Source organism: Pteronotus mesoamericanus, unplaced genomic scaffold (genome assembly GCF_021234165.1).
Source record: "Pteronotus mesoamericanus isolate MK-2021 breed Mesoamerican mustached bat unplaced genomic scaffold, CSHL_Meso_final contig_101, whole genome shotgun sequence".
Taxonomy (NCBI): Eukaryota; Metazoa; Chordata; class Mammalia; order Chiroptera; family Mormoopidae; genus Pteronotus; species Pteronotus mesoamericanus.
Window position 1 is genome coordinate 10,817,558 of NW_026555001.1, and position 20,325 is coordinate 10,837,882.

At 40.2% G+C, this 20,325-nt stretch overlaps 1 protein-coding gene across 11 annotated transcripts in view; it reads right to left on the reverse strand.

Moving 5' to 3' along the window:
* LTBP1 (latent transforming growth factor beta binding protein 1) overlaps positions 1-20,325 on the reverse strand; it is a 367,328-nt gene that overhangs the window by 14,705 nt on the left and 332,298 nt on the right. For all 11 annotated transcript variants that reach the window (XM_054567953.1, XM_054567945.1, XM_054567984.1 and 8 more), the window contains 5 exons: positions 16,968-17,144; positions 16,283-16,369; positions 14,286-14,414; positions 13,462-13,602; positions 12,294-12,464 (listed from right to left, as the gene is read on the reverse strand). In XM_054567953.1, coding sequence (XP_054423928.1) covers positions 12,294-12,464; positions 13,462-13,602; positions 14,286-14,414; positions 16,283-16,369; positions 16,968-17,144 — 705 coding nt within the window. The remainder of the gene's footprint in view (positions 1-12,293; positions 12,465-13,461; positions 13,603-14,285; positions 14,415-16,282; positions 16,370-16,967; positions 17,145-20,325) is intronic.

Below are 20,325 nucleotides of genomic sequence, written 5' to 3' on the forward strand. Positions count from 1 at the left end.
CTGAATTCAAAATGTACACACTTGTACTAGTATTAAGTTATGCCTCACATGAAGACCTTAAAATGATGATTACATAAAATAACTTACACAATTACGTAAAAGGGTTTCCCCATTTCCAAATGTTCAGGGATTTGGAAATACGTCATCGAGTCTTACGTTCGGGCCATCCCAGGGGAAGGTAGGAATGAGGTAATCGCTGCTAATTGATAAGAGACAGACTGGATAGTATATTGGGTTGGCCAAAAAGTTCATGTAGGTTTTTTCCATACGCTGGCTCTAGCAGTGCTTAATTGTCTTTAACTTCATTTGAAACAATTTTGTTAGATTGCATTGTGACTGCTGTCATATCAATGCGCATTTTTAAAAAACATCAAAACTGGTGAATTTTTGTGCAGCCATCTTAATATTGAAGATGGAAGAAGGTTTACAACATTTTTGGTGTATTATGCTTCATTATTTCAAGAAAGGTAAAAACACAACTGAAACTCAAAAAAAAAAAAAGAGTTGTGCAGTGTATGGAGAAGGTGCCGTGACTGATTGAACGTGTCAAAAGTGGTTTGTGAAGTTTCTTGGTACTACTGACATTTTGGCCAAATAATTCTTTGCTGTGGTGCTGTCTTATGCATTGGAAGATGTACAGCAGCAGCCCTGGCCTCTACCCACTAGAAGCCAAAAGCGGGAGATAGCTAACATACTCAAAATACCCAAATCAATAAAGTTATTGGTGAAAATAAAAAATGTCTTTTATTTTATGGAAAAAACTAAACAGGCTTTTTGGCCAAATCAATTATAAACACAGTGGTAAATAGGAGGAAAGCTTAATATGTTAATTGTCTAAACTGACCTATTTCACATTTTTCAATCTACAAGGACAAACTATTTCATCACCTCCTCCCCTGCTCTTTACTACTCTGAAGTAACAATCTGAGAATTAAAAAATTAGGAAAAATAAATACATTTTGTCTTCTCTCTTAATATATTTTTTGCATTAACCAGGTAAGATTTTTCTTTTTTTAAATAGGAGCTAGGTGTGTACTTAAGAAAACAGGGGAGTTTGTACAACATAGTAGATATACTAAATACCACTCAACGGTTCACATAAAAGTGCTTTATTTTATGTTATGTGAACTTTACTTCAATAAAAAAAAATCAAAAGAAACAAAAAATACATGGGAAAAACTTTTTTTTTAATATTTAAGACTGGACTTCGTCTAACTTTTCTATTTTGAATTGGTAAAATGAGTAGACTAGTTGATCTCGCAGGCACTTTCTAGCTTACATATTCTATGATTCTAAATAGAAAATTTTACTATTAGGCTGCAGAATCTTGGGAAGGCAATTTCCCCCTGCAACTTGAAGCTGTAACATGAGGTAATGACCGCTAGATGATGCTGTTGCCTCCAGGTGGCGCTCATGCGGACGCTTTCAGGTGGACTGACAACAGTGGAATGTAACTCGCTGGAAGCATGGACAGTCTGACCCGTAAGGGCAGTCCAACTATCGTTCATTTTTCTGCTGAAGAAACTGAGGTCCAGAGAAATATAATGATATTCCAAAGGTCAAGTCAAGATAAATTCTCAAAATTTAACACTTCCAGTTACTAAAACAATAAATTATTAAACTATGAGAGTAAAGATGTGTTATAAGTATATTATTGTATTTTTACCTTATTCTTTTTAAGTTTTGAAGCAAAGAAAAATATTTTAATATTTGTTCAAGACTTCCGCGGTATAGATCTTAAGGTCATGAGATAAAGATATATTGCTGAATCCACTGCCATTATTTGAAGAGTAAGTTCTAGGTAATTAATGTAATATTAAACTAAACATAGTCATATGATTATTCATAAGCATGTCTTCCATTCAATTACAAGAAATAAGACAACACTGCAAAACAAAACAACTACTTTAAGATCCTTAACTCCGATTTATGATTTTTCTCATATATTGCTATTACCTTAATCTGAACTGACTCTCTTGTTACTTCCTCCTCTGGATCTACTCAGAAACAGATACTAGCTCGCTCTCCTGTCATGATTTCTTCGGCTATCCTTGCTATCCTTGGTAGGCGCTCATAGGTTAACGTACAAATGGTACTTTCAGGGTTGAGCAGTGCACAACCAGCACAACCATTCATAACAGGCTGCCTGAGCTTGGAAGGAAGCTTAAGGAAGGCAGTGCTGTGTCCAGCTTCCCGGTGAGCTCATCTTTTGCGGCTTGCTTCTTTCTTAAGATACCGGCTACCAGTGATTTTCAACCGGTGTGCCTCAAGAATTTCTAAAACATGCAATACCTGACTGTTTAGTCAGGGGCGCTGACCTCTTTTCCTGTAGACTGTCAAATACAAAAAATGACAACAGCCAACACAACAATAATCATCCAGTGTGAATGTATCAAAATTATACTCATTTTTTCATCCAACTGGGAAAATATAGAATATACTTTTTGGTATATCACAGAATTTTAATAATTAGTTTATATGTGCTCTGGGATATGAAAGGTGGGAAATTGCTGTTTTAGCTGCTTTTCTTCCGACTATAAGAGGCACAACCTGTCTCCTGCATGAAGGGGGAGTAGATAAACTCCCCCCCCCCCCCGCAGGTGGGCCTGGTCTGGCTCAGAGGCCCACATTTAAAAGGCATGGGCAGCTGGCAGCTTTGTTCTAGCCATTATTGTCTTATAAGGTTAATTAAGAGAGGATCAAAAGAGGTACAACATTATTCAAATTCAAAACCTCAAACAGAACAGGCTGTGAAACAATTATGTACAGTAACTTTCTCATAGTCCCACCTATCATAGTTCATTCCTCTTAAAGACCATTTCAACCATTCCTATCCTAGGAATCCTAATAGCAACAAAATTTATATGTGCAAGCAGAATCTCCACTAAAGAGCAAATCGCCTCCTAAAAGATCACACCTAAAAGGCATTTGTCAGAAACTAAATGCCTATTCATAAACTCTGATTTCAAGGGAGAAAATTTAAACTGCTGCAAATTTTATTTTTGAGATAAACTAGATAGCTTGTTAATTAGAAACAAAAGTGTTGCTTTTTGTGATCATTTCACATGCATGGCTTAATTTCCCGACTTTGGCTCTGAGTTAGAAAATTCTAATAGGACATCGGTGTGGTTATAATCACAATGACGTTTGTTCTCTTTTCAGAAAGGGTTTGGGAATTGCACTTAATCTCAGACACTCCGAGTTCCATCCATTGTCTTCAGCAGCTCGGCAGGAAATGGAGCCAGTGCTCTCCTCTGTCAGGGTTTGGTTTGTTTGTTTTTTTGTTTTTTTTTGCTTTTTCCCTTTTTAACTTTCCCTACTCGAAGGCAAACTATGTTTCCTTTTCTTCTACATTTTCCATCCACTGGCCACAACAGGATCCTAACCTACATGCGATTTACTTGCCCATTGCTTTCTCTTCCTCTAACGCGCCTGCTGAAGACAAGGTTGTTTCAAAAACCCACATGGCAGCTTCATGTCTAGTATTCTTCCTCCGATGCCCTGTCTCCTTATTGTGCCTGGCTCCTCTGTCATTCATTTGCGCTCACTTCTCCCCTTTGACGAGTCTGTGCCTCCTTCCCTCTTAACAGCTCAGTCCGGTCCGAGGCTGAGTGCCTGACCTCCTGCTCGCCCTTCCCCAGCTTCAAACTGAAGATTAACGCCCCTGCTGAAGAATGTGTATTAGCAGATGGAAGCGGGGACTGGGGAAGCTCCACAAAATGCAAGTATTTTCTTTAACTGGTTCTGGAGCTTTGTCTCAATCCCAGTTGCAATGGCTAATTCCATGTGTCAACGTGGCCATGGGGTCCCCAGATGTAGTGGGTGAAATATTGTTTTGGGTGTTTCTGAGAGGGTGTTTCTGGACAAAAGTAACATTTAAACTGGGGGACTGGAGTACAGCAAACTGCCCTCCATAAGGGGGTGGGCCTCACCCATCGGTGGAGGCCTGAGTAGCGCAGAAAGACCGACCCTCCTTTGAGTAAGAGAGACTTCTCAGCGCACTGCCTGCTGCCTTCAGATTTCATCTGCCGCACTGGCTTGTCCTGCCTGAGGGCCTCTGGGCTGGAACCTTGGCTCTCCGTGGGCCCCTCACACTGTCAGCCCAGCCTGCAGATGTTGAATTTACCAGCTTCTACGATAACATGAGCCAATTCCTTATAATGAATGACTCAATCAGCCTCTCTGTCTCCAAGACTGAGTACTGCTGGTAGTGTGTTTCTGGAGAACCCTGACTCACACACCAGTTGACCTTACAGGGATGGGGACGCTGGCCATCAGGCTAAGCCATCGGTGTGGTAGGGTATCTCAAAGGGGTGAGCACATCCCTTAAGGAGAAGACACTTGATTCTTGAGGGGAGTCAGATGTAGCTGGAGAAAGCTTTTATTTATTAATTTTATCTGCCTTATTATTCCCTTGAGGGTCACGGCACTAGAAAATCCCATGTCCCCAACCTCCCCTCCCTCATTGTCTTGGTCCTTGATCCGTGCCTCCCTTCCAAGAGACCCCTAGCACTGTGTAACAGGGTCGCAGTGGGGAATAATCATTAGCTCCACTTGCTCCCTGAAACAAAATTTGATTTATAATCTTTGCTAACACCTAGGAAGCACTTCCTGTGTGGCAAGCATCTCCCCTGCATTGTCGCATTTAACCCTCAAATGACCCCGAGGCAGGTGTTTTGCTACTGCCCCTTGACAAAGGAAGAAACTGATGTAACGATGACCTGAAATTACAATGCTCTGTGTGCATAACTCATTTTGAGTTTTATTTTTCAAGAACCCTTATATAGTAAGAAAACTATTTTCACCCCTTTTGGAGGGGGGAGTAAGGGGAAGCTTTCTAAATAAATAAAAGCCTTTCCAATATGAAACAATATAAATTGCTTAGTTGCCACCCCATATGGTATTCAATTCACCTAGTTCTGTGGATAACAAGAATTTAGTCCCAAAGGAACTGGACCACTTTTCATTGAGGATAGACTCAATGTATATACAGTGTATGCATTCTGTGTGCAGGCGTGGTGGCTACTCAATTTAGGAGGACTCTTATATCTTTCCAGTTTGATTTTTTATTCTCCACTACAGTTTATTAACAGCTACACTTTCTTTAATCATAGTATTCGGGATCTATGATGAAAATGATAAATGTTTTCATACTCAGAGTATTAATTACCATAACCTCACAAAAGAGTTCTCTGCTTTGGCTAAAGGAACCTCAAGTGACTTATCCGGTGCAATTGAAAGAAGCCGTGCCAAAGCCAGAACAAGGTCCCTGGGCTGCCTGAACCCGAGGCGGCGACCGCACTCTGTGCTCACACGCAGGGTGTTCCAAAGTCATTATTAACATTTTTTTTGGAAACATATTTCTTGGAAATGTCTTTAAACCCTGACTGCTGAAAGGCCATTTGCAATCACTGCCCAGTTATGATATTTTTTCAAGTTTGGTCCCTGAGTCAAATCCCTGTCTTCCTTCACACCTCCAAATCATGACAATTCTTACACTGGGAACAGGTGAGAGCCGTGCGTGGATGTGGAAGGAAGCACGAGCTCCATCGCTCAAACGCAGGTTCCAAGTGCCGTGGCCTTTGTAGAACCTCATGAAAACACTGGGAGTAGATTAGCTGTTAGGAAGTGTCCAAACATTTTGTGTCATAGCAAATGGTACCATATTTAGGAATAGACTGTTCTATTTTAACAATACAACATGATTGTATTTAGTTATTTTACAGAACTACATATTCAATTTCAAGTAAATACAAACTGTACATCTGTTCCAAAATTTGTTGCCTAGTAGTGTGTACAGTAAATAATGAAACAAAGGAAAGGATATGTAAGTAATTTAACTAAAACTTAAAATAGGTAAGTTATAATTTAGATTGCATTTCGGGCATGGTTCTCACCGTTAATTGCACCTGGCACATAATAGTTTAATAAGCATGTTTTTCTTTGACTTGTTTAAAAATAAGAATTAAACATAATTCTATTACAATCTATAGATATGTCTCCTTTAAAAAATGGCTGTACAGTATTTTCCACTATATGGATGAATCAAAAATTATCAACCAATTCCCTCCTGAGAGACATGATTTAACTTTTCTTATGCTGTAATGATTATATTTTTATTCCTAGCAGTCAAGTACAAGGCTAATCTGAATTCCCAGAACTAGAAGTTTTTAACAAATCAAATTTATCTGTATATCTTCAGATTGCTCTCTCAGCAAAATAGAGAGGACAAGACTCATGCCTCTATATTCTCATCAATACTAGTGTTTTACAAATCTTCTTAAACATTTGCCAGTGATTCTGTGGCACATCAGTTTCCTTGAATATATATGGTTTTTGTCGTTTGTTGTTTTTTTTTAAACTACTCTCACCTTTCTATGCCTGACTTTTCATCAAATACTTAGGGTTAAAACACCTGTGGTGCAGTACATGAATATACCAATAGGTGGCACTCTCCCAACACACTAAGTGCCCCATAGAGACAGAGACAACGGGACTTCAATTTTAGATCAAGACTATCACAAGTCGTTATGTTCAATTTACTTACACTAAGTCTAATTATTTTAATAACTTAGTTAAAGGAAATGTAATTATTTTAGCAAGATAACCACAGACACTGGAATCCCTGGGTACTTTAGATTCCAGTGTTTAAATGTGTTTAATTTTCTTTCCTTTAAGGTCAGTAAGTTTTTATTTTATGAGATAATGGTACTCTATATATCTTGTAATCCATAGGTACATTTTCCATAAATTTTAATCTTATACTTTTAAGAGTGTCAATAAAAACATTAAAAACTCAGATAAATGCTAGGATTATCAACAACTTTATCAAGAATTATTGATTTTTTTAATCCATTAATTCATCAAATATATATTATCTATTATGCCCACCAGTGTGCTGAACTCTGATGCAGAGTTGATGAGGCATCACCTCTAATTTTGCTAAGCTTACTGCCTGGCTCCAAAGATGGAGTTTTTCTCTTCTCTAAGCATACAATGTGTGAGAAACTTTAAAGATCTCAGCTTTAACTTTTCACTGGGCTACTTTTATATTCTAAGGGATGCTATTTATCTAAGATGTGCTTGGAGACCTTGGGGCAAAAGACTGGAGAAACACTGAAGCGGTTAAGATGCAAGGACGTTGGACCAGGCTGTCTGGATTTGAATCTGTCGCTTTCTGGGGCTGACCATGGCAGGGAACTGTTCTGTAACTGAGTTCCTCTTCTAGAAGAAGGAGGCAACTATACACTTTGGAGCATTAAATATCCTAATAGATGGGAAGCGTTTGAACAGCACCTAGCACTATATATATATGCCATGTACCTAGATGAGTATATGTGAGTATGTATGTATATGTGAGTGTATGCGCCATATATACATGCCAGCTGTCATTATTTTTTTTACTGTAGTGGAGACCCAGAAACACCAACTTACAGAAAACCTAATAAACTCCACCAAAGGTTTCAAAGTTCTGATATTCTTATGATTTTCTTCTAGAATAGCACTGAACATTCCCAGAAAGATCAAGCAATAACCACCCTCTCTCACTTATGATTATGGATACAACGGTTCCTTTTTCCTGACTTGGTTTTTTCCAAGCAGCTTTTTCCCTCAGAAGCTGGCATGACGTCATGATAAAGGGCTCAAATTTGAGGGTCCTCCCAAAGCAGTTCAGCCCCTCCCCTCAGGCCTCTCTCAGTCAAGGAGGGGAGGCCGTCAGTACATGACTATGTCAACAAACTGCCCACCGCTGCATCTGCGACGCCACCCTTGATGGTCTAGCACCTTCTCCTAATGCCTGGTCTGGCCTGTCAGACTTCAGCTGAGGACTGAAATGAAACCCCAAGCAGCCCCAGAAATGTACTGAACTGTACAACCACACAATTCTCCTCATGTCAAGTTACCTTGACACAATCCACCCCCCTGCACTCACTTCCTCTGCATGTGGCACCAAACTGCAAGATGCCATCTGACTTCAGGGAACACTATTTAAGGAGCCACTCCACCTCCTCCAACTACCAGTCTTCTCAGATGGAGCTGCTGCCTTAACAAGAATTAGTGCCCGTGACCTATTGGACCAGAAGTGTGAAAGCCTGCTCTGGAGCCAAAACTTTACTTTACACTGCACTTTAATGCTCAAAGCTGATGACAAGCGCTGCGATTTATTCCTCAATTCCTCCAGCCCTGTTTCCATCAGTAACTAATTGTTCCCCGAAGCAGCTCTGCACTGCTAAGGAACCTGGAAGATTCGGTACCTGACAGCTTGGGATTCAGCCAGCGCTTATGGTAACAAATAGGCAATGCGGTCCTTTCCCAGCTATCAGGATAGGCATGATCAGCACTAACACACACACACACACACACACACACACACACACACCCCGCCCCCCCCCCAGATAGGTATAAAAGGTTCAGTGACAGAAATTATGAGCAAAGCAGCCTTAAAACTCACATATTTTTTGCTTCCTCTCTGAAGAAGTAGTAGCGGCATTAGAGTAGCCTTTAATAGAATCGAGTTGGATTCTGTGAGGTGTCCCTAGAACCCGCTAGCGTGGTCTGAGGACCAGCTGCCACCGCCGCCACCCCTTGGGGCTTGTTATGAGTGCAGAATCTTGCCCACCTCCCTCCACCTGGGGACGAGGTTTTGTTTTCTGATAGGATCTCCAGAGAAGTGACATTCCCATGAATGTCTATGAAGCAATGGTCTAGAAGAGAAAATTTTATATGAGAACAATTTTTTTTTCTGCATTTGTTTACCCTTTAATTCATGTTCAGATGCTATTAGGTAAATGTAGATTTTATAAGATCCTTGCATTTCAGACACAATTGAAAATGCATTTGATCTCAGTCACCTAGCAGGAGTAGCAACAGCTGCTAGTGTTCTTCTGAATGCTCACCAAGTGACAAGCACTATTCTACATGTTCATGTATTAGCTTCTTTGATTGTTACAACCCTGGTGAGGCACTGACTGTCACATGAGGCACTGAGAGATGAAGTAACAAGGCTGTGTAGACAAGAAGTTGCCAAGTCAAGGTTCGAACCCAGGCAACCTGGTTCTAGAGCCCATGGTTAAGCCCTATGCTCTGGCTCCTCTTAGCGTTCCCACACTCCAGCAGAAATGGGCTCAATGGGAGATGGTTTCGTGTCGGTTTGACTAGGACATCACCTGCTAATCAAGGGAATGCCAGCTAGTCATAGGACATCCGGAAAATCTGCTTAACTTTGCTCTGGGCTTCTCTCTGGATTCAAAATAGACTATCGTGAAGTCTAGTGCCAGGCCCATCATTTTTGGGGCATAAAAAAATACTCCAGGGCTGCCCACTGATTCCTAGAATCCAACAGAAACACAGAGAGCAGTGCTTGTCAGTGTGTAGCCTGGAAAGGTGGGGCCTTTCCCCAATACCTGAGAGCCCAAGGGGCTGTTCTCCTATCTGGTCCCCCCAGCATCTTTGATGTTAATGAGTTTGCCTGTTGGAGGTTCAAATAGTAATTCAGTGGACAAAGACTATCATCGTTAAAAATAAAGGACTGTAATACACTTACTTTGAGGATCTGGCTAACTATATACTAGAGATTCTCTCTGGAGAAGTTATCATAAGTGCTGTGCCTGTACAGACTAGGAAAATGATGCGAAAGTTTTCTCTTTTTTTTTTAATTTGGCATGTGGTACTATTTTTTCCTGTTACCACATACTCTCCTAAAAATATGATTCAGTATGTATTTGTTCACGTGCATATGTTCAAATTTACATTTAAAAATTTTGTTTTGTGAAAGCTCAGTTAAAAATAATTGACGTAGCACTCTAACATTCATTTCTAACAGCAAAATACTTGACTATTCTTTTAAAAAAACTTAGTCAATTTAATCTGATTTTCAAAGGATCTGGCTTGTCAGATTTACATGCAGTGAACACTTAATATCACAGGATCAGGGTGGGGACAGAATAAAATATAACTACATGCAGACTCTTTCATAAACGCGTTTCCATAACAACAAGCATACCATGATCCAAATGTGAGGGTTGTAAGCAGCGTAAGGACAAAGCTCCTACCAATTGGAAAAGACAGAGTCCAGCAACAACAACGAAAACAGGCCAACGATATGATCAACAACTCACTGACAAGGAAATACAGGTCACCTATAACATGGAAAAGATGCTCAGGTTCCCTAGAAATAAGGGAGGTACACTTCTCTTCCATCTCATAAAAACAAGTTTAAAGACTGAATATCCAGGGGGTAGAAAGTTATGAGGAAAGAGGCTTTTCAAACAGTAACAACAGGAGTGTAAATTTGTACAATATTTTTGGAGAGGAATATAAGAAATTTAATGTGCACATATTTCTTCACTCAGTCTTTTCATTTGTAGGGATTTTCTTCCTACGGCATTCCTGCAGGTATATATCAGATATATACATAAAGGTTCAATGCACCATTGAGTATAACAGGAAAATCAAGACCGGGGCGTGGTGGGGAACGGCCAGCCCCAATGTCCAGTGCTTGGGGTGACAAAATAAAACAGTACATCCATAAAACAGAGTCTGTGCAGCCATTTAAAAGTTACCATCTTTCATCAATTCTAAGATACCACAGACTGTAAAATGCATCCTGATATAACAGATGGTCAAATGTGAAAAAAAAAAAGGCTTGTGGCCCCCGGTAGATGCCATCAATTATAAGATACCCCCAGAGATGCGGAAGAGTAGACAAAAAACAAAGTGTGCCTTAGACCAAAGGTATGGATTTCAGTTTTAAATATTCTCTTGAATAGAAATATATAACAATAACTAATGTCGGGGGGGAGACTTCGATGATGGTAAGTCAACTTAAGAGTGAACATATCTAAGAAGCAGAGTTCGGTGGTGATGGGGTAGGTGGATGGGGACAGAACATTGTTGTTGAATTCTTTAGAAGGAATATGTACAATTTTTGAAAACAATGAAGCAATAAAAACCACTGCCCAAGCAACGAAGAACAGCGGTGTCAGAGCGCAGGAGAAGATGACTCGTGCCTCACTATGCTCACTCTCCTCTCCGTGTGGGATCTGCCTTCAGGGACAAAGACAATGGTAAGGGTACTAATTATGCCACTGCCTGTGTTCCTGCCCTAGCTGCCCGCTCCCAGCCCTCACGACAACCCAACAAGGTAAATGTGGCCGCCTGTTTTCACAGATGAGGTTATTTTCCCTGAGTCATGCAGTTGCCGTGGGCGTTCTGGGTTCCAGACCCAGCCTGCCTGGTGCCAGAACCTGCTTGCTTTCCATTCTGGGGCTGCTGTCCCGGCCATCTAGTTCCTTATGTATGTGCTCTTTAGCCTTTGTTATCCCTTTTCCGGTATTCCAATTATTATTTTTATTTTTTAGTGCTACATTGGTGTTATGCTACTTCCAAGCTGAAAAGCTCATTTATAAAATAGCTTGAAAGTCGCATTCTAATTAAATTAATGAAAAGTCAATGCATTTCCTCTTTTTAAGCGATTCTTCCTCTCTCGACCATTCTGAGAATTTGTTCATTATTAACTCGTTCGCTTAATTACACACGCAGCATTTTCCTAACTTTAACAAATTAATTGACTTTACGGCCTAAGAGAAAATGGTACAGTAAACACATTTGAGTGCTTTCCTTTGATAAGCAGTAAGTGGCTCCAGTGGGGAGCAAGGAAATAAGCAATTGGTGCAAGACCCAAGAGTCACCAAGGTGCCCTGTCTTCAGGCCCAGCTCGCACGTTCCAGCCTCCTCCCGCTCAGGCAGCGGGATGAAACCAGAGCTTAGCCTGCTGCGTTTTCGCCATCTGACCAAAGGGTTAACCCCAGGTCTAAAGCTTGAAAGGAAAGGTGATTTGTTCAGATATGTTTTTGCTTACTCTCAACTCTCTTCCTTTACTGTTCTTACCTCTTTCTTTTTCACAAAGAGACTGACATAAAAATTTGAAGATTTTTTTATAGTCTCTAATACTTTGTGCTATACGCAGAAACTGGTAGAAATGAGGAGGATTGTAAGAAAAAAGAAGTATCAGGAAATACAGAGTCTAAAGCCCTCTCCCACCATTTGATAAGCTGTACCACATTTCTTTGGGTCCTTTATCATTCTCTGGGGATAGGGAATGGGGGTCTGGACTGGAGGTAAACCAGAAGCCAGGTGGTCATGCCGTGCTGCTCGCTCCCTCCTTACACACATACGCCTCTGGTCAAAGTAACAGATGGGGGTGAGTAAAAGAACCGTCAGGCTCCAAAGGAGGTGGGAGGAGCCTGTTCCCAAAGGCCTCCAGCAGAAGGAATAACGGCATAAGGGCTCACCTGAATCTTTCATGGGGCAGAGGGCGCACTGCATGCCCCAGGCCTCGCCGTACAAACAGCAGCACTCAGTGTACGTCGTCTGCTTGCCAACAAGAGGCCGGCTGCACACGTAGTCCTCACTCAGGTGCTCCCAGCACAGGTCTTGGTAGACATCAGTTTCTTCGATTTGTTCTGAAAGGGAAGACGTGGTTCCATGACAATGGCACTGTTGTTCCTATTGCATAAACACTGGTGTGGAAGCCGGCGAGGCTCCAAGTTTCCATCCCTATTTCTAAGAGTGACTTCCAAATAAAAATCTGAAGACAGCCTGGTCTTTTCATGGATCAAACCTCTGTCATCTCCAACTGGGCATCATTGCCATCAGCTGAAATTCAACCTGCCCGTCATGTTCCAATTATATCCTCCCCACTCCAGCTTCCACCTTTACATAAAACACCCCTCTCTCTTGCCTGCCCTTCGTAATCCTGATGGACTTCTCCTTCTTTCAGTCTTGGCTGTTTCACATTTACTTCTCTGTCAAATTCTCCCATTTCTTTCTACACAGTATTTTTTAGATTCGGGTTTTCTCACCCATTTCACCTGCCAAAGCTTTGGACTCATGACACTTCATCCTGGAGTCCTCCATCCTGACCTTTGTACCTTTCAACTGATTTCATCCAAAGCCGTCTCCTGATGTGATGATGGACAGATCAATTATACTAATTATCAGTGGCATATCAGCTCTTCAGGGATGAACGGGGAATTCCTATCAAAGGACTTGAGGGCTCTCCACCTCCTCATTCCGCTCTACCCTCTGTCCTGCCCAGCTTCACTGCATCCTCCAGGGCACTCTAGGAAATGGCATTATCTTCCCCTGAGCTTACATCTTCCTCCCACGCTGCCTTTGCAAGTTAAGTGTCGATCAATCCTCAGGCACGGAATAGCTCTCTTATCTGCTCAGCCACTCCATATTCTGTTGTCCATTCTATGAGTATATTCAGGGTATTAAGTCCCCAGTGTCCTGATGAGATACTCATTTTATGATTCATCTTAGCGTCTCATTTTAATTATTTCAAAAATACCCATGGAACCGTTTTTTTCTCTTTTTCTAATAGCTTACATTTTAGTCAAAAGGAAGACATTATAACATGGCCTTGGACACAGGCCTGCACCTCACGTGCAAACCTACCGTGTGATTCAGATGGCCGGATGCACCTTTTTTCTGAAGCGTCCAGGACCATTGGGTGGGTGCAGAAGCAGCTATAAGAGCCTTCCGTGTTAATGCACTGGCCGTCAACACAGCTGTTGGGGTCTTGACACTCGTCCATATCTGGAGAGAAAAGAAAATTGTTAAAGAAGATCAGCGATCAGTTGTACCTCATACACTTAGCAAACGTTGCCCACTTCGAAATTTATTTCAGATTCCAGGGGCTACCAGAATTTAATGAACTACACATCGTTATCCAAAGGAGAACAGTCTGACTATAAAACTGAGAAGCTGTACTGATTGGGAAAATAACAATGTTGGGCTGATGCTGGCATTCAGTAAAGAAAAAAAAAAAAACAGGAACAGGACATGCTTAGAAATTTAAGATACTACGCTCTTCAAATTAGTATTAAAGTGAGTTCCTTTTGCTATGTTTTTCTGCTGAATGTATATGGTTTTCTGTTTAAGCATTAACGTCTGGGTCAGGATTTAACAATGACTTTCACTTGCATGGTACGAGCGATGAATCTGGAGGCTCCCTAAGCCCCAAGAACACTCCCCTTCAACCAGTGACCTGAATTATAATTCCACATTGAATATTAAATCTTTGCTTGAAATCCATTCCAATAGCAGTATGGATGTTTTTTAGTTTCTTAAATCTTGCTCACAAAAAAGATCCATAAAACATTTATAGATCTTTTCAACTTGTGGTTTAGATGCAAAACATTGCTCTAATATTACACAGCATTGTTTATTTTTTTCCATCTGTTTATTTTCACAGCACCCCATATCCTCTTAAAACTTACCGAAGCACTGCATTTTGACGGGATCATAGTATGTCCCCTGCTTACAGTAGCATTCATAACCAGGCTGAGTGTTCAAACAGTAGCCATTTTTGCAGATTTCTTGTCCAAAAAGTAGACACTCATCCGCATCTACGGGGGCAAAATGAAGCAAGAGAAAAGAAGAGTTAGCCCCGGTCTTTTAGCAAAGAAGACGCTTCACACTAGATATTATAATATTTATATTCTAAAGATTCTTAAAGGCATAGCAACACAAAATTCTTAAGGTTGGGACAAATTCACAGAGGTAGAAACAATCAGGTTTGTCTCTGATATTTAAGGAACAAGGCCCAAAACGGTACTGGGGGAGGGACATTTGTTAATACGGTTTCTGAAATGCTCCCTTGTATTTGATGAAATAGTCCATAAAATTCTACAATGGCACAACAACATTCTTTGAAGGAAATGCCTTTTTCAGAAAAGTGCCTTTCTATAAGTGCATAGTTGGGCCCATGAACTGGTTGGGGATGAAGAAAAACTCCTGCAAAGAGTGTGATAGGATTGGATGCAGGTCTTCGTTGGTGATGATGGTGAGCTAACGAAGGCCCAAGGTGCTCAGCGGCACGGCGGGCCCACTCCTCCACCAAAGGTGGGGTGCTCAGTACACTCAGTGTTTAGCTGCAGATAATGGAACACCGACCTGAGAGGACTGGAAGGACTAAATGAATGAAAGATCCATGTAGAGAACTCAGTATATTCTCAAAAAGCACTTTCTATTATTTTTGTGGCTGTTATATTACTATCATCAGGTCTCACATTTTAGAGCTCATGTCAACTAGTCCTTGTTTTAAACATTGGCGATTCCACAGATGAACTGCTCCAAGTTATACAGCTGGAAAGTGGCAGAACCAAGTCCAAAATGTGTGACTGTTTGGATCTGAATCTAATAATCTTCCAACCATTTACAGCGCTGCTAAGATAGGGAGAGAGGGAATTTATTTTTCTACAAAAGAGGGGATGACTTTGTGGTGAAATCAAAGCTTCATCCCACAATATAAAGTGAAATTTAACCACATCCCTGCAAAAACATAGTATGTAATATCTGTGAACTTGAAAAAACATTAAACATATATCACCAACCAACTCTTGATATTTGATTGGACTAAATCGTAAGAAATAGGTTTAAAAACACATATGGAATTTCTTATCCAGATACTGAATTATGCCATGTTATTAAAACACTATTTTTCCAAAAAAGATGAGCAATAAAAAATGTTTTTAGTCTGTTTTCCATTCACTTAGCAGTTTTTAATATTACATTTTACAGGAAAAAAAATCACTTTGTGTGTAAAAGGTCTTAATATCTTCATCATGGGAATGTCAAAAGTGAGTGGTTAACGAGGAAATATTCATACATGTGGCTTAAATTTCACCAAAATAAAAAGCCTGCATGTTTGTTTTAGAATTATAGACTAATAGTATTGAATATATAAAACACATCTACTTTTGCTTTCTTCTTTCCCATTCCTTATTATGAATCCACAGCCATTAGTAAAAAGTCCTAACGACAGTGAGTTTTAACAAAGCAAGAGTTTTAGCTTTGCTGATGACTATTAAAGACCAATGTGATGATCAAATGTATACAACCTTAACATAAGACTTCTAATATCCTTCTGGAATAAAAGAATAAATTTATTAAGTACAGGATTCTGTGTTAGGTACTTTTCCATATATTATCTCATCTAATCCTCATGAAAACTTTTGAGTGACCATTCCTATCTCAGAGATGGAAGCTCAGGTCACATGATACGCTGCCGTCACAGAGCCCAAGCGTTCTAACTCCCCAGCCACGCAGGGCTCTGCCCAGGGTCCGCGGCCGCTTTCTTCCAATGGTAGAATAAAGGCTTTGTCATCAGCTTCCAGCAGCTCAGAAGAGCTCGCATTCTGCCTGACCCAGTCATGCTTTTACTTGATGTCTGGTTCGCACATGTGTTGCAAATCCATTTCTGCTTGATTCTGACCTTTATAGTCGTCGCCACCAACTTCGTAAGAGGATTCTCCAGCGGGGACAAAACCTTTCCCTCTAGGACACATTTCAGTGAATTCAGCTGATTTCAGGAAATACAAGGAAAAAAGAAGTTGGAAAAAAGAAAAAACATCAACATCTTCCATAAATGTGTATTTTAAATTCAGTTTTGCTTTCTCAAGACTCAGTAACTTTAAGACAAATTTTGCCATCCTTCTTAATTCACCCATATTTTATCTACCCATGTTTTAGTTGGTGTTCTAACTTATTTCTCCAAGACTGTGGTCTCTAGTATTTTACAGTTTTAATAAGAATTCATCCAGCAAAATCTCAACTTAAACTGCAATTTCTAGTTATGAATAATGCGGTGTGATTGTTATAAAAAAAGGTTGGTTTTAATTTTAAAAAATGGGATAAAACTGAATTATCCTTCTGCCAAAATATAATACAGAACCTCACTGTAAAGTGTATTCCGCGATGGGAAGAACTTTAAGAATTCATGTCGAGGTGGGAATAAGGTGATTTTTCAAGATCTGAATGGTAATCTCACTTCCATTCGAATGCAGCCGCTACCAGGGACCATCCGCATTTCATAGTTTCCACAGAGTAACCAAAATGAGCACATTCCAACACCACATGACCATTCCCGAGGAGGGAACCACCCCTTAGCTGATTCTCACCCGTCCCCAAGACCGGGCAGGGGAAGATCTCGCAGTTATCTCCCCACCCGGCACCAGAGGTGCAGCAGCATTCTTGTTTGGTGACGTTGGGGGCCAGCACGTTGTCACAGAGGCTGGCATCGTTGAGATTATAGTAGCATTCTTTCTTTTCTTCTCTGGGTTGCTCTACCTCTACGTCTAAACAGAGTGGACAAAGAATAATGAGTGTTAACTGGACACATCAGATCTATCGATCTCACAACAAAGTAGAAGACCCAGCAACAGAGAAGTAGCATCTCATTTACAGACACTTTCCCCTTCCTTGTCGGAGTATTCCACTGCAAGATAAAAATGCACTCGAATCCTGAATTTTGGTGGATTTCTAACACCCCCTCCCCCAAGAGTGCAAATCTGTCAAAATCATTTCCTTTTACGTTTACCAATGACTTTATTCTTGTAAATTTGGCTGTGAGTATGGTTTCCATACTTGCTTTCTTGCCAAACATAGGACCATTCTTTACTGAACTATAACACCTACTTAAATTGATGAAAATTTTTCCCAACACTTGACCAGAGATGTGGGGCCACACATGGTATTTAATCCTTAGATAGTAATTTGAATCCACCATGCCCCCAATCTTTTCCGAATAGAACAACGCAGAAGATGGTAACCAGAAAACAAACACTGCAGTAACCCGTATTCTATAAAACAACCTTTCATTACTGAAAATCTAACTACTTAAATTGCTGCAAATAGAAGGCTTTGAACGAAATAATGAGTGTCAGGTAAGCCTCAAGATAGAATTTCAAGGTTGGGTTCTAATCCCAGCTCTGGTGTGTCCTAGAGAAAAATACATTCTAATAGACTCAGTTTAACCCTCTGTGATAAAAGACAAACAAGGCGATGTGACAGAATACAAATGATGGGGACATAATCTACCTGTTTTGGATAATACCAAACATGGTTTCATCCCACGGTGAAGTCTCTGAAAAAGTTTGTGCTTTTAAGAAATGAGCAATACTTTGTGACTAAACTTGGCAAGTAACCTACTCCCTTCCCTACCACAGGCCATGACATTCAAATTACTGTCTACGGCCCAGTTAGAATTTATTCAGTTTTTATTTTATGCTATATCAACCGAGAAGCTGACTACGACCATCACAACTATTTAGATTAATTCTAATGAATTTTTTTTTTCATGAGAACTCTGCTGTTCCCAGCTTCTTGGGCCAAAGACACTGTAGGAACAAGGGAAAACATTTACCAGAGAGGCTAAGACGTCAGTGTCAACACCATTTTTTGAAGCTGTTAGATAATTATATTAGGAAAATATAATGAGTTATTTTCACAATAGCTTTCTATATATTTCTTTTGGCAGGATCAGGTTGACTGTGGAAACTTGATTAATATACCAAATAGCAAAGGTGTTTTTAAAACATAAGTTCATAAAATTCTCAGAAAAACGACCGCCCTTTCTTTCCTCTTATGGCATGAAAAACAAGCAAGGTAACAAACAAGCCATTAACATACATGTTACTCTCAGGACACAGAGAATGTAAAAGATCCCTCACACACGTGATTCTGGCTCCCTCTCTGATTGTTCCGTCTCTGACAGATTGCAGCTTGGACTCTAAGTTCGTGTTAATAGCTGATGACAAATTCAAACCTAGAATAAGTATTCAGGAAAAAAACTGAAATGCTGATTCCTAAGAAGCAGTGTATGAAGTGGTTTTAAATCATTTCCTCGTGTGTGAAGCTGGATAAAACCTGCCACATCCCTCATCCCATCCAGGTTTTCACACGCCCCGAGGAGGGCGCAGGCTCAGCCCACCCCGCCGCACAGACCACCACCAGCTCCTTCAGGAGGGGCTCCAAGCCTCGCACATGGAATCATTTGGGAAAACTCAGGGTAGGTATTTTAAACGATTATTAAATCAATCACGAACCCTGTGGAACATTTCATAAACTTTCCCCCAACACCTGTGAATCAGCTGACACCCTATTTCTATTAACAACTCGGCTCAATTATTTTATACAGTTGGCCTAAAAATGTAGAGAGCTATTAATGAATGTATTTAGAAATATAAACCAAGTCAGCAACGCAACCAGTTTTGCCAGTCGAGTTTACAGTCTGTGCTAACAGAGGGCTCAATTATTGTTGTTTTTTTTTCCCTTGAGTACAAAGTTGTAGGAAAGTCATGGTATTTATTACAAAATGGAATACGATACAGTAGTCAATGAAAACTGCTATATACATAGGTGATCAATCTATAGGCCTCTGAGTCAAAACTTGTCAAAAATTATATCTATATTAAACACGACTTCTACCATATTTGTTAAACTCACAGCATAGAAACTAAAAAATAAAATTATCTTTTTTTCCCCCTTTTTCTTTGGAAGGAAATCCACAGGTTATTACAAGGGAAACAATCAATAATATCACTGTATTATTCTGGTTTCACATTGGTTGTTTCAAGTTTTGGTCTGATTTTTCTTTCCAAGCAGTTTGAAAGTTCAATGTTTATTCAGCTGAAATTGAGGGTTAGTCAGTCCCTCATCCGTGTTTGGAAAAGGAAGCAAATTCTTTTTCAAAAACTGGTCCACAAAGGTCATTCTGTGAAAAACTACAATTTCCTATCTTCCTAACCTTTAAGTAATTAACTTCCTAGAGCATTTCTCCGCTGGGAAAACACTCTGATCAGTAAATACATGTAATGTGATTTCTTTGAAGAATCTCTGTATGAGTTTAGGTCACTGCTTCCAGGGGAGAAGTGTTTCTATTGGAAAATAATTTTAAAAGGTCAATGGTTATGAAAGGTGCCCTGACTTTTCTTTAATACATTATGAATAAGATAAGTTATATTACATATCACATGTCACGGACTTCTAAGAAATATATTACTTCTCCTCCAGTATTTTCAGATTTGATTTTTCAGTTTGTATCAAGAAGTTGGCTTAACACCTGCATCTAAACAGCAATTTACACATTTTAATCCTGGGGGTATGACTGGTGATAAGAAGTTGAGTTTTTGGACTTTTTCCATGCGTACTTTTCTGGGAAGAAACTTTCACAGAGTAACTTCATGAGACAGATGGTGCAGGTTATAAAGCACCTGTACCTTCCAGAAGAGAAAATTTAGCTTGGGTCCAATGTCCCAGTGCTTAGCGCTTTCCTAGACTTCTAAGAAGCTCAGCTTCTTAGCACCTCAACTAGTATGACCTTGTTTTATTTTGTCTTTTTCTTTTTTCTCTTTGAGACAAACAGGTAAGGGGCAGACAACTCCTGCAGGTACAGACTCGGCTGCAATGCCACCGAGTGCATGCGGGTGCCCTTGTTCTGTGCAGGAAAGTGTGGGTTGGGGAGCTGTAGGTATTGAT